The sequence below is a fragment of the Galleria mellonella genome, unplaced genomic scaffold, assembly GCF_026898425.1.
Source record: "Galleria mellonella isolate WM207_F2 unplaced genomic scaffold, CSIRO_AGI_GalMel_v1 utg184, whole genome shotgun sequence".
In the NCBI taxonomy this organism is placed as follows: Eukaryota; Metazoa; Arthropoda; class Insecta; order Lepidoptera; family Pyralidae; genus Galleria; species Galleria mellonella.
The window spans coordinates 3,771,385-3,789,661 of NW_026442025.1; the positions used below are offsets into that span (position 1 = coordinate 3,771,385).

The 18,277-nt window shown below is 34.9% G+C and overlaps 2 protein-coding genes across 3 annotated transcripts in view; one reads left to right on the forward strand and one right to left on the reverse strand.

Annotated features, from left to right (window-relative positions):
• The window catches only part of LOC113517874 (transient-receptor-potential-like protein), a 40,656-nt gene extending 22,379 nt beyond the window's left edge, over positions 1 to 18,277 (forward strand). For both annotated transcript variants that reach the window (XM_031909137.2, XM_031909138.2), the window contains exons 17-24: positions 783 to 889; positions 1,581 to 1,721; positions 6,285 to 6,388; positions 9,997 to 10,093; positions 11,429 to 11,529; positions 13,319 to 13,447; positions 14,701 to 14,868; positions 15,295 to 18,277. In XM_031909137.2, the coding sequence (XP_031764997.2) occupies positions 783 to 889; positions 1,581 to 1,721; positions 6,285 to 6,388; positions 9,997 to 10,093; positions 11,429 to 11,529; positions 13,319 to 13,447; positions 14,701 to 14,868; positions 15,295 to 15,444 (997 nt within the window). In that variant the 3' untranslated portion in view covers positions 15,445 to 18,277. The remainder of the gene's footprint in view (positions 1 to 782; positions 890 to 1,580; positions 1,722 to 6,284; positions 6,389 to 9,996; positions 10,094 to 11,428; positions 11,530 to 13,318; positions 13,448 to 14,700; positions 14,869 to 15,294) is intronic.
• LOC116412944 (craniofacial development protein 2-like) lies at positions 200 to 5,709 on the reverse strand. The gene is made up of 2 exons (XM_031909140.2): positions 5,553 to 5,709; positions 200 to 4,702 (listed from the first exon to the last, which is right to left on the reverse strand). The coding sequence occupies exon 2, from the start codon at positions 4,562 to 4,564 to the stop codon at positions 3,482 to 3,484; it is 1,083 nt and encodes a 360-aa protein (XP_031765000.1). The 5' UTR covers positions 4,565 to 4,702; positions 5,553 to 5,709; the 3' UTR covers positions 200 to 3,481.

Sequence of the window (18,277 nt, forward strand, 5' to 3'; positions counted from 1 at the left end):
GGCTACAATGACCGTTTACCGTCAGACAGGCTATTTGTATGTTTGCCATCTTCGTGATATAAAAAAAATATTTGATCACCACTTGATTGGCAAATTCAGAAGGCGGAATCATAAAAAAATACCATTAAAAATGTTAATTAAATTTAAGTTTAGTTTTTTTTTTTCTATAATATAAAGGCAAATGAATAAAAATTGTAAATATATTCTGTGGGTTTTTAATAAATTTTAAGAAATTGTGATTACGCCGCGGTTACATAGCATGATAATACGAGTACTTATGTACTTTATTTATCTCAACAATATTTTGATATGATGCCATTGCTATTTTTTTAAATTACAAACACAATAATAAACTATTACAAATATTATAAAATAATGTTGAAACACAAATTTTAAATATTTTTTTTCGATTTGTTGTCAGTGTTGCCACAGTAAATTTCTATTTCTTTCACTAAATCATTAGCTTGTACGCCCTTCGTCCTACCCCATTAACTAGAACTTTTCAATCATGCACATAGAAATAGGTAGGTTAGTTGGTTATCGGTTAAATTACCAGTTATTGTATGTAATTGTCAAAATTATTATAGTCAAAATTTTATGCACTCGGCTGTTAGGCTTCCGCTCTCATGGCGGTCACTCAAGATCCCGGATGGTCTCGAAACCAGTCGAGCGTTCTCAAATAAATTACACGTTTTACATTTAAAATAATGTATTTTTTTATTTTTATTTAATTTAGAATAATAAAATGAAGTAGTTTCAGATTTTATTTACATTTCTTGCAGAAGTCAAATTGGACGCTGTCGCAGCAGAGAATCCTTCAAGAATCAACAGAACTTACAGCGAGCTATGGATGAAGCTAGGAAGTTGGTGTTGAGGTCACCGTTACCAGGTAGTTTATATTTTAAACCTTAACATATTGTTGCCGAATGTGTAAAAATGTGTATTTTGTATGTGTGTTTTTTAATTCACCTTATATTTAATGTTATACTTTCCAATCTGTTAATCTTGTTAATAAAATACATATTGCTATACATTTTTTTACATTGTCAATCTTGTATTTTTAATCTAAGGGGATAAATAGATATGATACTGTACCTTAAGAGTAAATCAACATCATCATAATGTTTGAAATTTGCCATCTTCACTTCAGAATGCCGAATGGGTTCTGAATCTATTGAGAAAATGAGACCATTTATTTGAACTAAAAAAAAATAAATAAAACTTGCGATAGACCAGTGTTCTTTACATGTTTCAACGTTTCGCTAAAAAAGTAAATCTTTTTTAAAAAATAAATATTTTTAATATGATCAAACAGTATTTAATCACTTAGATAGTGCCTTGTAAAACACTGTTTAGATAAACATTGTTTTAAATATATTTGTAGTAAATGCTTAACATCATCATCATTACAGTCATTTATCTACGTTCAGTAATGCTGTCCACTGCTAAGGTGGTGGTGGTCAATGGCTAGGTCTCCTCCCCTAACGTTTTAACGTACAAATAAAAATATAGTTTTTTTTTTTTTATTTCGAACTTCTTTCTTCTGAAGTTGTTTGATAACGATATATTTTTTTTTACAGAGGGTTCTAGAGGTGCCTCCCCTATAGAAATGCCGGTGACTCCTGGACATACCTTATTGGAATTAATCAAGGATATATCAACAGAAGTTGGGGAGCCTGTCGATCTATCATCCCCAACTCCTAGATCGCCCTGGAAACCAGGTAAATTGATTTTTTCAGTATTATTATCATAAATATGTATTGTTATGGAAATAATAATAAAATAACTTAAAATTTCTAAAATTCTCTCTTTCTCTCTCTCTCTTTCAATCGCTCTTTGATTCCTAAGGATCATGACCCTGTCTTATATTTTTTATTGCCTTCCTCTATTTGTCCTTATCTTGTGCTAGATAGATAGCTATATTCACTGGGATCTGCAACTCTTCTGTCATGAGCTGTCTAGCACTTTAGACTGCGGCCTCTTGGTCTTTTCCCTTCCACCTGACCTGTCACCATGAGATTGATATTGCTTCTTCGAGCTATGTGTCCGAAGTGTTTTAGTATTCGGTGCAGGTAGATGCGGTAGAGTTGCTGTTAGTCTGTAAGTTTCAACTTTGCTAAGACTTGGCACTTTGCTCGTTTTTCGAATAGTCCAGGGAATACGAATAATTTTTCTTTTGCACCGTATCCCAAACTTATCCACTTTCTAAATACATCCGCCTGTAAGTATGTTTTAGTATCAAAATCTTGATACTGTACAAAAAAAAAAAAATTAAAAAAACCAGTGTGCGCATGATGTGATTTTTAGTTCGCATTGATAAGTTGTTGTCTCTCCAAACTCTACCCAGTTGAGTCACTGTTGACTTTGTCATTCCAATTCGCTGCTTGGTGTCTCCTTCGTAGCTTCCTATGCTGCTAACAATCGAGCTTAGGTATGTAAATTCGTTCACTGTTTCATAGTAATTAAGCGTGACGGTACGCAGGATAATACTTAAGCGATCGACTATCATGATCTTTCTTTTTTTTTGTTGATCAGAAGGCCAAATTTTCAGCTCACTCGTTTTAATAGTTTGAGGATTTCAAACAGAGCTGTGTTATCCACCAATAGCATGTTTGAGCTAGGACTTGACCTATTTTTATTCCTCTTTACCGTTCATCAAGAGTTTTGCGTATTATATGTTCCTCATATATATTAAAAAGAATAAGGGGAAATAATGCATCCTTATCTAACTTCTTTCAAAAGTGAAGCTGTTGAATGTGATTTTGCCCCAGCTGACTGTTCTGTGACTACTTATGTACAATTTTTGGTTTAGTATTATTATGAGTTGTAGTACACCAGCTTCCCTAAAAACGTTCCATAAGTGTTGCCAGTTCACCCAATATATCACATATGATCACGGGAATATCACATTCGTAGCACTTTCCTATTGTCTGCCTAAGGTTCAAAATTTGGTCTCTGCCTGTGCTTTTAACAAATGCGGTTTGTCAATCTAAAAATCACTTAAGGCGGTTATTAATAATATGTATGAGGACTTTGCACGCATGTGATATTAATGTAATAGTTTTAAAATTTCTGCAGGTACATATATTTTTTATGTAGCAGAAGTATAAACGAGTTCAATCAACAGGTTATTTAATGTGTTTTTCAAACTACACAGCCAGATCTTGTGCACGTTTGACATTTCTTTTTGTTCTAGTGCTCTCCTTTTCTGTCTGAACTTGATGCTTTTGTTTCAATTTCTGCAGGGCGTCGATAACTTTCGATTACATTACATCAGGTTTATGCTAATTTACTCAATTGATGTCTCTATTTCTGTGCTGATATTATCTTTATATAATTCTGCATAATATTCTTTTCATGTTTCAGCTGATTTCACAATTTCATTTGTTATCTGTTATCCAAAAGGAAGGTTTGAAACTTCCTATTATAGGACGGATTTCTTGAACAAGTTAGCAGTTTGATACTTATTTGGCATTAATATCTATTTCCGCGTAGATCTTCTCGAAAAATTGGTTTCTCTTACGTCTGCATAGGTCTTGCACGAGCGTATTCTTGTCGAAAACTGCGGTCTCATTTTATCTATCTCATTCTGGCCATGACGTAGCATGGAATCAAGCACTTCCGCAATCTGACTTTGAAGTCTTTGCCATTGCGTATTTGCATTGGTATTTTTTTGCGTTACAGTATACGGTTGTTGTAGGAATTTATTTTCGGTTTTCCTTCGAAAGACACTGATCTCAGATGGAGCATGCCGTTTCATTTGCTTAGGTGGTTTATGGAGCGATTTCAGGCATAGGCGAAGATTTGCTACAAGCAGTTGATGATCGCTGCCACAGTCTGAACTAGGGAATGTTCTTACATTTGTGATAGATGATCTCCATCGTTCATTAATAATAATATAATCAATTTGATTTCGGTATCGGTCACCTGGGGAGCGCCAAGTATATAGTCTACGGTTATGGTATTTGAAACAGGAGTTCGTGATTGTTAGTGAGTTGCCAATGCAGAATTCAATGAACTTTTTCCCTCTCTCGTTCCTAATGCCAAGTCCATGTTTCCCTAGTATATGCCGTATTTGGTCATCATTTGCAGAGTTCCCTATTTTGGCATTCCAGTCACCCTGTACAATGAGCATCTCCCGCTTGGGTATTCTTTGAATTATTGTTTCGAGGGTTCTATAAAAAATCTCAGTAGCTTCCTGTGATGCCGCAGCTGTAGGAGCATATACCTGAATGATGTTCAGTAAGCATGGTTTAGATTTTAATCTGATGGTCATAATTCGGTCATTAATAGGGTTATATCCAGTGACAAACCGCGTCAATTTTGCTGGGACGATAAAACCGACCCCATTCCTTCTGTCCGCTTCGTGACCTGAGAAGTACATAGTATTCCCCGTAGTTGTTTTAAAGTGTCCGCTTCCTTTTATATGCGTCTCACTTAGACCGAGTATGCTTATTTTATGTTTATCTATTTCATCCTCAATAATGGATAATTTTCCGTCCATTAACAGTCCACGTACATTCCAAGTTCCTATCCGATGTTCTACGCGAATGGATGGTTTCATTTTGACGTCTTCATTAGCATTAACTACCGCAAAGGCCTGATGACCAATCCTTGCAGAGTCTTCAGTAGTCTATTTTACACTCTTGTGTAAAATAGACTACTAACTGACTCTTGATTCGGATTTTATTGGGCGCCGATTCTGAAATTCAGAACAATAAACAAATAAAAAATTTTTAGTGAAGTTGTTTCCTATGATATCCTACTTGAATTAGAAGATTAATTTGAAAATATAGAGAATCCCTTTTAAGGTCATTTGCAAAGAAAGTAAAGATATTTTTATTAATTATTAATTAATTAATTATTAAATATTAATTATTAATATGATTTAATTATTAGTTAATATATATATGAATAAATGGAATATATATATATATATATATATATTCCATTTTTATTTTGTATTTACCGTTAATAATTTACTTAGGCGTTTTACCGCCATTATATATTTAAATATTTAAAAAAATATTTAAAGCTGTAACGATAACGGATACCAAAGTATATTTTTATTATCATCACAGTGCAGTCTAGTTTTTAGATACACAACGTAACAGCGTAAGTTGTTTTTATTAATTTGATTTTTATTTTTTAAATTTTATGTTAATATTTACACATGTATAAATTATTACTTGTTTTAATTTTAATTATTTATTTATGTTTATTAATGATTATTTAAAATTATTATTATGCAAATTGGCATAAATACTCTTTGACATAATCCCTATTTTTACAATTATAATTTTAGTTTGTTAATACAGTGAAATAATTATTTCTATTATCATCAGTATAAAATAATTTGAAAAAATAAATAAATATCATGTCAAAGTTATTTATTGGAAAGTGCTACAGTTTATTTTTTTTAACGATTATCATCAACTCCATAGTGATTATCATAATTTGATAATATATAATGTATAAAATATTTATTTATTTTTTATAGTAAAATAAAACTTTATATAAGTGGTGAGATCAATGCTTAATTAACTACTTACTTGTAAATTACACAAAAATTGGCTGCCCATCTATATGCATGAACGCTACCACTGATCTCAGAATACACTGTGAACAATTTTAACGGGTTTTCATTAACTTTTAGATAACAATAGTTTAAAATGCATAATTAATAATTGATAATTGTTCAAATAATTTTAGTGATAATCACTGATGTACATCAATATTTTTAGAAATGATATAATGATCTAGATATATTTTTTTATGACTGATAATAAATGGTAACTTCGCTTGTGCTATCTGTTTACGCTGGCGGAATACCAGTGATGGATAAAAAAGTAAATCAGTTTTTTATTAGGTGAAGATGGTATGGTATCTCTGCCTACGTTATCGGTATTTGCTGGCGGGGTACCAGTGAAAGGTGACAGGTGAGGATGACGGCAGATCAGTTAGCCCATAGTAACCAATTGAACAAGAATTAATCACTATGGTTTTTAGGGGGAACCGCGTGGAGGTCGACCGGATAGGGTGTATTGTTAGCAATGCGGTTGTTAAATCTCATTACTAACAATCCCTTTCCCCTCAAGGTAAATCAGTTAGTCCGTCATGATGACCACAAGATGTTTTCCATAAGGAGCCGTGTAGAGGTCGACCTAATAAGGTATATTACTATCAATGGGCTTGCTAGATCTACATTACTGGCAACTCCTTTCCCCCCAATTAATAACGTGTTTCTTATAAGGATAGTATTTTAATACGAAGTAAAACTGTAGGTGAGAGTTCTGGCCCTCCTGGTTTGTTGCTGACTGCGGCTGGGGCCCGCAGTAAAGCAGCATCACCTAAACCACGTTCACCAAGCCCTGCCCAAGCGTCCAAGGTAAGGGAAACAAGTAAATAAAAAATTTTTTATATAACTGTGTTTATATGTGTTTCATATTGAAAAGTGTGATATAAGAAGGTATAACGCCATTATTCTTAGGAATGGTACCCACGAGAAATGCCGAGGTGTCTAAAATTATTTTAGTCTAAATTAGTCTAAAAGTACTCGTATTTTGTGACATCCATGGTGCTGTTCATGTGTGTGAGCGTGTATATTAAATTTCTCATAAAAATATGTAATGTCGAGATTAAAATGGTCATGCGTTACATTCTTCATGACAATTGCGTTATAATGTATAAGCGTGGCAATACATACATACATATCTGTCACGCCTGTCTACCATTAGGGTAGGCAGAAACAATGGAACGCCAAATGCTTTGATTCTCGAATAAACCTCGCTTCTTCCACATTCGTCAATCATATATATATATATATATATATATATTGTGATATATAAGCGTGGCAACTATTGGCAAAATCCCCTTAATGGAGGAGGATAATTGATATGGTTTGGCTGTCCAATGCTGGACATAATCCTTCCCATTAGGGAAGTTTTGCTATAGTAGTTGCCACGCTTGGCAGGCAGGATGGCAACCGCAGTTAGGCTTTTAGAGATGTTTGAAGAGGGACGCTGCTGCTCATCCCTCGCCCTCCTTTTGTCGCGGGAAAGGAAAGGGTGGCCTATTCGGTACAGGACAGCAGCAGAGAAAGGGAATAATATTAATTAATTATAATATTACTAGCTGTTGTCCGTGACTTCGCACGTGTGCTATCATGTTTTAGTTTACCAGAGGGAGACTTTGTACAAAAGTTGATTGCTTGGGTACCTCTGTCCCATTCGTGTTTCAACCGTGAAGCAGTTGTGTTTGCATGGCTGTGTTACGGTTTGAAGGGTGGAATATGGCGTGAATTTACTGGGTACAGAGGAATAACATCTGAGTCCTCAGGAATGGCAACGCATGGGGGGTATGATGGGCGAAACAGTATACTCTGTTATGTGCATAGTACTGCTCATGTCTATAGGCGACGGTTACTACTTTCCATCAGGTGGGCCGTCAGCTTGTTTGCCATTCTAAATTGTATAAAAAAAATGTTTCCTTTTAAAGTTGAAATTAACAGTAACCTTCAAGAAAACTTTTTTAAAAGACCGGCAGCATACCTGCAATGTCTCTGGTGTTGTGGGTGCTCATGGCTGACGGTAGTCACTTACCATCAGGTGAGCTGCATGCTCGTTTGCCTCTCTATATTGTGAAAAAAGTCAATAATCCTTTCTTAGTAGATGTTTATTTCATAAAAGAAATCTAAGTACCAAATTTCAGTTTTCTAGACTCGGTAGTTTTGGTTATGTGTTGATAGTCAGTAAGGAAAAACGATTTTAAAGGTATAGTAGTATTATAAAAAACAGATATATATTAAATATATATATGTATTGAGTGGATTCAATATCGTAAGAATCTTTCTAAGAAAATGTTGATAATTAAAAATAAATATTTATTTCCAAGAAATTAGCTTCCGTATCTAATACTTACATAATTAGGTATGTATTATCATGATTCGTTTGATTATTGTAATTAAAATTTGGTTAATGCCCTTTAATCTTATCACTTCTTTTACATTTAAGTTTCTATATGCAACGATAAAAAATAAATTTAATAATTATCTACTAAAATCCAATTTAGTTAAAGTGATTTTCTACTATATTTGGTATACATATTAATTTGTGTAATTAAGCCAACAAGAGTCAACAAAATATATATAATATAATTAGGTATATATTTTTATTGGCTCTTCAGTTTGTCTTACGTTCTTATGAACATTATAATAGAAGGAAGGAAGGGAAGAGGAAGACCGAAGTATAGTTAAAAGTTGGTGTCTTGTCGTATCAAGGGGTAAAGAGACTCGCTGAAAATCGTAGTGAGTGGGAAGAGCTCCATCGACAAGAGCGTAGCTTTTAAATAGGAATGAAATAGCTATTATTCTTTTTTTTTATTATATGTCTTGGTATATTTGTTATCTTTATATATTTATTTGTTTATATTTGTGAATTTTAGTATGTAAATACAGGGTGGCCCAAAAGTCCTTAGAAAAGTAAAATTTGAATTAAACGAAAACGGCGCGCGTGAGCGGTGCAGGGGAAGCGGGGGCAGTAACTTCGGTTTCTGGGAATTTAGTCGCGATGGAGCGTTTCACCGGAGCGGACCGTGCGTTTTGTGTGCACGAGTTTTATCAAAACAACAATTCGGCAACCGTTGCAAGGCGTAAATTTCGAGAACACAAAGGTTTACACAACTTTGATGACACCCCAGCTCTCCAAACGATTAAGAATTGGGTTGCTAAGTTCGAGGAGACCGTACGTACCATCACGTACGGAACAAAACATCGACACAGTGGCACAATCTATTCGTGAAAATCCTACACAGTCAACTCGTAAGCGTTCCAGTGCATTAAACGTATCCAGGACATCGTTACAACGGATTTTGAAGAAAGATTTACTTATGCACCCTTACAAAATTCAGTTGGTGCAAGAATTAAAAGAAACTGATGCTATTCAGAGAGTGAATTATGCTAATGAAATGTTTAATCGGTTTACTTCGTTTAATAACATAATGTTCTCTGATGAGGCACACTTCCACATTAACGGACATGTTAGTAAACAAAATTGCCGCTATTGGAGCCCGATTAATCCAAAACTTAAGCACCAGAAGCCCTTACATAGCCCTAAAGTTACAGTTTGGGCCGCTATGTCAGCCCATGGCATCATAGGGCCTTACTTTTTTGAGGACGGCAGAGGGCGTGCTGTTACTGTTACTTCGGAGCGATATGTGGCCATGATCGAGGAGTTTTTCACACAAAAATTGCAAAACTTTCCAGGCTTTAATGCCCGAACATGGTTTCAACAGGATGAAGCAACTTCCCACACCTCCAATACTGCTATGCCCGTTATCCGTCAACTTTTTCCAAACAAAGTTATTTCTAAGAGAGGAGACATTTCCTGGCCACCACGTAGCCCGGATCTGACTCCAATGGATTTTTTTTGTGGGGCTACCTTAAGGCTAAAGTGTACGACTCTAACCCGTGGTCAATTAATGACCTAAAAGAAAACATCCGCAGAGAAATGGCAAGCATTTCAGCAGTGACGTGCCGCGCAGTCATCGACAATTTCAGAAGGCGTTTGCAAGAGTGCCGTGACTGTAACGGATTACATTTGGACGACGTTATTTACAAAAAATAATTCCCGTTTTTCTAGCTATATTTACAAATAAAAATATTATTCATAGTGTAATTAGTTTTATTTTAATTAATTTTTTCATTACTAAGGACTTATGGGCCACCCTGTATATCAATAATTACTAATACCGCATTCGAATAAATTAACAGTTCCTAAGGTTGACTGAGAGAATGGTTTTAGCATTTAGACTGCCATGTATACATACATGTACATACATACATGTGTATAAATGAATAAATAAATAAATGAAATAATTTTTTTCGTAATGATGAGGTCTAGAACAATAGGCACATATAAATGATAATTGTAGTATTTATTTGGATACCTACTTGTTTTTCTGTTATAATAAATAGATAATGTGCATTTCATTGGACAGTTACCATCCAAGAGTGCCACGCCTGTACTCTCTCGAGGTCAGAGCCCCGTGTCGAAGCCTATCAGCTCGGTCAGCGAGGAGACGGTGCCTCAACCAGGTGAATTAGAATAGAAAAACAAATATTGGGAAATCCATAGTGTTGTATAATACTATTTTTTACACTTAACTCCGTCCGCGTGACCAGGATATTTACAGATTACAAATTAATATATTAGTAAAATAAATATTACATAAAATAGCATCAAATTTGCTCTGCATAACATTCGATATTAAAAATATTAAAAGATAGCGACTATAGATGTAAAGTAACAAATTGACAGCTTTAATGCAACACTGCAAGGATCGCTGGAAAATATTTTTTGTATGCTTTTATTGCCTGTATAAAATGACCAGGATAAAATGGGCTATATCCTTATCCATCCTATGTAGTACGTGTACACCAAATAAATATAAATTACAAAAAACAAAAAATGTCATGACGATTGGTTAAGCCATTAAAATACAAATAATGAACAAACAAATTCACTTTCCTATTTTTTATACTGCTATGTTTGCAAACAAGCATAGGGCCTTACTGATGGTAAATGGGGTTACCGTAGCCCATGGACGTCTATGACACTAGGGATGCCACGCATTCGTTGTATGTACTGTACTGTTATATATGATATTAGTAAGGATTGTATTTACCATGTAGTCGTATACTTAGCAAGTTTGTACTATGAATACTTTTTCTAATAACATATCAGATGTATTTACCAGAGGGAGATTTTGTACAAAAGTCGATTGCTTGGGTACCTCTGTCCCATCCGTGTTTCAACCGTGAAGCAGTTGTGTTTGCATGGCTGTGTTTCGGTTTGAAGGGTGGGATATGGCGTGAATTTACTGGGTACAGAGGAATAACATCTGAGTCCTCAGGAATGGCGACGCATGGGGAGTATCATGGGCGAAACAGTATACTCTGTTATGTCCATGGTACAGCTCATGTCTATAGGCGACGGTTACCACTTTCCATCAGGTGAGCCATCAGCTTGTTTGCCATTCTATTATAAGTTGTATAAAAAAAAAAAAACTATTATAATGTTGTTACTCTGAATTTAATTTAGTTGATTGTAAGTATTTGCGTTGTCATGCGCATTTAGTTAAATCATGTTTTTATTTGTAAAAATTTTTTTTATTTGTAATTGGATTTTTGCCTTTACTGTCTTTTTTTATTATGAAGTTTTTTAGCTGTTGAATTTTCTTTAATAAAAACTTAAAATAAATAAAATATACTAAGTTAGGATATAACCTACCCGTGTACTAAATTTCATTCAAATCCGTTCAGTAGTTTTTGCATGAAAGACTTACAAACATATGGATGTTTGTTAGTCTTTCATCTATCCATCGTTAATCCATCCAACTCTTGCATTTATAATATCTTACACGTATTCAGAACCAAGTCCACTGAAATCGAAGCGCGTGCCGGGCGAATCACCACCGAAAGTGATCAAGAGGAAGCCACCCGTGCCACCTGTGCAACCTGGAGATGAGAAGGTGAGGTGGACGCTGCGTTTAATACAACTTCAAGAGAAGCGAACAAGCTGTTAGTTCGATGGAAAGTAACCGTCGTCTTTAAACATGAACAGCGCGTCACAGAATGCACTGTGCTACTCATGGTGTCCTTTATACGTCGCTATTCCCAAGGAATAAGGTGTTTTGACTTCGTATTCAGTAATTTAAATGCCATATCTCTTCAAATCTCCAGAGGGAGACTTTGTACAAAAGTCGATTGCTTGGGTACATCTGTCCCATTCGTGTTTCTACCGTGAAGCAGTTGTGTTTGCATGGCTGTGTTTCGGTTTGAAAGGTGGGATATGGCGTGAATTTACAGGGTACAGAGGAATAACACCTGAGTCCTCAGGAATGGCAACGCATGGGGGATATCGTGGATGAAACAGTATACTCTGTTATGTCCATGGTACTGCTAATGTCTATAGGCGACGGTTACCATTTTCTATCAGGTGGGCCGTCACCTTTTTGCCATTATAAGTAGTACAAAAAAAATCTAAATCCCTTTAAGACTTGTAAGCATGATTTCTTGAAACACGAGTAGAACAAATGTATCTACGTTATCTGTAATGTATTTTGTGCAGTCTCTCTCTCTCTGGTATGTTTTACTCGACTTGCTGTATGATAACATCTCTTTGACTTATTATGTGATTGATAGATAGAGTCTTCATATATCAAGTTATATGTATATTGGGTACATAACACTATAGCTACTTCAGCTTGCTTTTTCTTTACAGGAAACATATTTTACAACCATACATAACAAACCATACATACAAAAATAATTATTTACAAAAACTAAAACTTTTTACATGTCTATTTTAACTATTACAATGATTTACAACATTCTTTCAATTTGAAAATTTATCGCAAGGGGCAAAGAAATTTTTTAATTAAAATACTTAATAGTTAAAATTATATATTAGAAGTTTGGCATTTTTTATAACAATAGAGATTAGTGTTTGCGAGACGAAAATCTTCTGAAGCAGTATCGATTTTTAAATACATTAAAAAAATATTACAGAATTGAAATAACAAAGGGAATCTAATAAAGATTTTGTCGTGGGACAACCATCGACGTGCCATTTGTATTCATCGGCAGCCATTTCAGTCATTTTTGTCTTATAAATATTTATTTAATAAATATTATTCTACAAAAATTTTTACGTACCTGTCCACTGTGTTGTCAATCCACAATTTTTTTCTTGCATAATAATATTATTTAACTCTTTGGTGAGATGTTTTTTTTTATACAACTTAGAATGGCAAACAAGCTGACGGCCCACCTGATGGAAAGTGGTAATTGTCGCCTATAGACATGAGCAGTACCATGGACATGACAGAGTATACTGTTTCGCCCATGATACCCCCCATGCGTTGCCATTCCTGAGGACTCAGGTGTTATTACTCCGTACCCAGTAAATTGACGCCATATCCCACCCTTCAAACCGAAACACAGCCATGCAAACACAACTGCTTCACGGTAGAAACACGAATGGGACAGAGGTACTCAAGCAATCGACTTTTGTACAAAGTCTCCCTCTGGTTTTGTTAAGTGGGTGATTTTAAATACTTTTATTTTATATTTTGTATAATTATACTAATTTGAGCTGGATCCATGACTTGATTAGAATTACTGGGATAAAATATTTATATTCTCCCCCATGTTAAATGGCTAGTTCAGAGATGGCCAACCGGTCGATCGCGACTATTGATTCAGTCGGTCGTGGCAAGGCAAAAATATAGTATTTTGCTTATAATCCCTTTCCCACAGGTGGAAATATTAGCTGATGTGGAGACGAAGCTGCCCGTTGAGGACATAGTTGTAGCGCGACCGGTAGCTCCAGAGATCAAGCCCACTGAGGGGGCAATACCACCGCCGCCACCACCGGTCAAACCTAAGGTAATTTAACGTTTAATTAAAGACAAATATGATGTTACATTTTGAAAACTAAAATGTATAAAAAGATTATAATATCCCACAAAAAATAACCGACTTCAAATGTGACAGTTATTTTGATCTAAAAACTAAATTACTGAATCGATTTTGATAAAACTTCAATAGGACCAATCTGTAAATTTATCCTTTCAGCTAAAGAGAGAATATTCCAAATCGGTTTAGAACCGATAGAGTTATTAGGTAACAAACATAAAATAAATATATTGTCACTCCTTCTTTTATTAGTTGGTTGGAAAGTAGTGTAAAAGTTAGTAACGTGGTTTATTAGAGAAAGTAATTAACGCAATTTATTTAGGTGATCACCATCATCATCACATCAGCTTTTAACTATCTACTGTTGGACATAAGCCTCTCCCTTGGGGGTTCTTGCCAGTAAATGCCACGCTTGGCAGCTGGATTGGCAACCGCAGTTAGATTTTAGAGATATCAGAGACTTAAGAGGGACGCTGCTGCCCATTCCTCGCCCTCCCTTAGTCGCCTCTTACGCTGCCCACGGGAAAGGAAGGGGTGGCCTATTTTATACCGGGACCACACGGCCGATCTATCCATAAACTATAATAATTTACCTGAATTATCTCGACGTCTCGACCAGGTTACACTGACCGTAGTCACGAGTAGACTGATGTAAAGCTGTCTACCTCCGCCTCTGAGACATAAGTATTTTCTTCTCTCATACTCATTATACATCGTATAAATTGTGTCCCTATACTAAGGGTATACAATTTATTTTAATTTATTTATACCCAAGTATACTTATACAAAATTATTATATTATTTTGTATAAGTATACTTGGTATTATTTGTAAATTTTAAATTTGGTAAATTTGGCTAATTTTTGTAAATTTGGCTATTATTTGTAATTCCTTTTTCGTGGACGTCGTAAGTAGTCGCCACTAGGGAACTTAATGATTGAGAGATGAGCAGCAGCGACCCTCTTAAAATATCATCGAAACCTAACTGCGGTTGCCAACCCGCCTGCCAAGTGTGCCAACTACTGGCAAAATGGAGAGGCCTATTTTCAACAGTAGAGAATTAATGGCTGATACAATAATAAAAAAAATATATATATATATATATATATATATATATATATATATATATATATATATATATATATATATATATGTATATATACATTACATACAATTATTTAATTTGATTTTAAGAGAAGTACAGTTATATTTTATTTTCCACAGGCACCCCCCGCACCGGTGATGGAGGTGACCCCGAGTACACCCCCTGTGCACTCGGCCGAACCTCCACCCGTGTCTCCAATTCCTGCCGCGAAGCCCCCTTCACCACCCAAAGCTCCGACACCAGCGCCGAGGGTGGCTTCTCCTCAGCCCTCTACTTCTGAACCAGCTGTGAGTATACCTAAATATAGGATTAGTCGTAAACGGTTCATTCATTCATTCTCAACTTGAAAAGTTGTACTAGGGATAGTATTAGTAGATAGTATTCAGGAAATTTTCCCTTAGGAAATAATTTTTAATATTTCCATACAAGCCACGCGATCACTTTATCGATTATCGATCGATTTGAAGTCGGATAAAAATCTAAAGATTATATATCAATCACGAAAGGAAAAAAATAAATTGCTTCTTTTATGTATGTATGTATGTATTCTATTTTCTTTTTATTTGTATATATCTATGTCTATGCTATTTGTGTTATAAACATAGCAGTTTATTAATTGCAAATTGATATATAAAAACATTAAACTTTTTAATTATTGGGTGATTGATGAATTTCGAAGCGGGCGTGATGTTATATGATATCTCCCTCAACAGACCTTGCCCCAAACACCACCAAAGCGCCTCTCGTCAACATCAAGCACTGAACAGTTGATACCACCGGCGTCACCGGAACCCCTCCGCCCCATCAAGAAGCTGGAAGACGTGAAGACCATTAAAAGACAGCCAAAAACTGGCTGGCTTTAAACCACATAATTAATCATCATCATCATCATCATATCAGCCTTTAACTGTCCACTGCTGAACATAAGCCTCCCCCTTGGGGAGGTTTTGCCAATAGTCAGGTTTTAGAGATGTTTTAAGAGGGATGCTGCTGCTCATCTCTCATCCTCCCTTAGTCTCTATAAAAAAATCTAGGAATGTCTCTTTCATTTTTAAATAGATTTATTTTAAGGATCTAATAAGTGCATGTAATGTAAGTGCCATTATTGAAATGTACATAATTATTGCTGTAGGCTGTGAACTTGATGACATATTGCAGTACATAATATAATATAAAAGAGTTTTATATGCTTTTTTGTTTACACAGAAAAAAAGATTACATATGCGTAAGTTACAGTTGATTTATTTTAAAGACATTTTTGAGTTACATTGTGACTTAACCATTATTTTTTATTTAATTTTTAATGATTAATAATAATTTAATTATTTTTCATTCCAAAATTGCATGAAAACTTAAATTAAATTCAATTTGTTGCTACATTAAAACAAATGGAAATGGAAATAAAAGCAAAAATCTTAAATATATATGTATAATACATACAGGCCAATATAAATAGACGTACTCATTAATACGTAATGTTCCAATTGTGCGGAGTTCGAATCTACGACCACTGGACAGCGAGGCACTGTGTTAAGCCGCTACACCACCAAGGTCGTCAAAACTACACAATATGATGTCTACGCTACATGTATAACGATAAAATAATGAACTCACGGTGAATTTGCGATGAGAAAAAAAAAAGGAAATTAAGTGTAAAAAATATGTGTAAAATGCACCACCAATTTGCGTGAATTTACAGGGTACAGAGGAATAACATCTGAGTCCTCAGGAATGACAACGCATGGGGGTATCATGGGCGAAACAGTATACTCTGTTATGTTCATGTTATGCTCATGTCTATAGGCGACGGTTACCACTTTCCATCAGGTGGGCCGTCAGCTTGTTTGCCATTCTAAGTTGTATAAAAAAAAAACCAAGTTCCTCAAAAATACGCAATAAGATATGTGTACAAGTCAAAAATAAGTCGGTGTACAATCGGCATAGTGTCAGCAGAATGACAAATAGTGTACGAACAGAGCGCGTAGTTTCAGAGCGTCAAATTCATGACTAATGTGAATGTCTGATAGACCGCTTTCGTCGTCTCCACTCGACATTCGATACTATGACGATAATGTAGACACATTACGATTTTTCCCCAGTATTTCGTTATACAGAATGGATTCCATTACAGATGGGTATATACATATTTTAATAATGCAATAAAATTGTATGGTTCATCGATATGAGGGGTTTTAAGCTTTAGAAGTCAAAACAATAGTATTTAGAATTTTTCTCTGCTTGTTTATATAAAACACACTGTACCAAATTGGATGCAGTTTTCACAGTTGTGTTTTTGGAGATCTAAGTTAAAAACTGGCGTACGTTTTATTTTTTCTTTTTCATTCGGAAGTGTTTTTTTTTTTTTAAGTTTAAAATCCAAACGTATGACGAAACGGGCAAAAACCCCGTATATATATATTCAATATCTTCAGCCATAAACAATATATATTATACCATAATAAAATTCATAAAACATGGTGTTATTTGAGCTGTGATTCAAGCAACCCTTCACACTCCATGACATGGGTTAGTCCGCATTCGACCCTTACTTAAACTCGCTATAGTAAACCGAACATTACTGGCCTCGTAACTTACAATAGACTTGATTTTTTTGATGGAAACTTTGATCTCATGTAAGTTCATAGAAACTGAAAGTTTACGACCATATATGTATCTCTGATCTGACAATATATGTGATATCAATAGGGTTTGATTAGATCAAACTTTAATAAATACTTTTATTTGATCATGACTATTTGACCAATCTTTATGTGAATAAGTAATAAATATTTAAAAAAACAAACTTGTTATTTTACGTTTAAACATTAATAGCACAGTTTTTAAATACAGATTTATTATTTCAACTTACATAAGTGGTGGAGGAAACAATATTATAGGTTTATATATATCAATTACATACATACATACATACATACATATCCGTCACGACCGTCTCCCATTAGGGTAGGCAGAAACAATGGAACGCCAAATGCTTCGATTCGAACAAACCTCTTTCGCTTCTTCCACATTCATCAATCTTTTCATACACGCTCGCCGGTTACGGGTACTTTTAATTTGGCCCTTCTTCAGTACGTCGCCTATTTGGTCAACATACGTCCATCTAGGGCGGCCCCTACCGACATCTCTATTCATTCTTGCTCGATAAATCTCTTTCGTAATTCTTCTTTCATCCATCCTTTCCAAATGACCAAACTATCGCAACATTCTTTTTTTTTAATTATAAACAGAATTTGTATCGTTTACATGTATAGATAAAAATATGTTTAAAATATATTAATCACATTTGTGGTAGAATATAAATAGTGCAAACAAGCATACGGCCCACCTGATGGTAAGCGGTTACCGTAGCCTATGAACGTCTGCAACACCAAAGTTATTACGCGTGCGTTGCCGACCCTGAAGAGAAGAAAGAAACCTCTTTAGCCCCTTTTTGAAGAACCCCATGATGTAGTCCCTTGGGAAAACCTCGACAGGAAGTTCAATCCATAACCTGAGTACAGATAATATAATTACTATAATATAATATAATACAAGTGAGTATTAGTGGGAGAAAACATCTCTGAAACCGCGTTGTATGCGACCATCTAGGTCATATGTACATACCGGACGATTTGAAATGGTTATCCGGATTAGTATTTAAACAACTAATATCTGAACCTCAAAAAGATGAAAGAC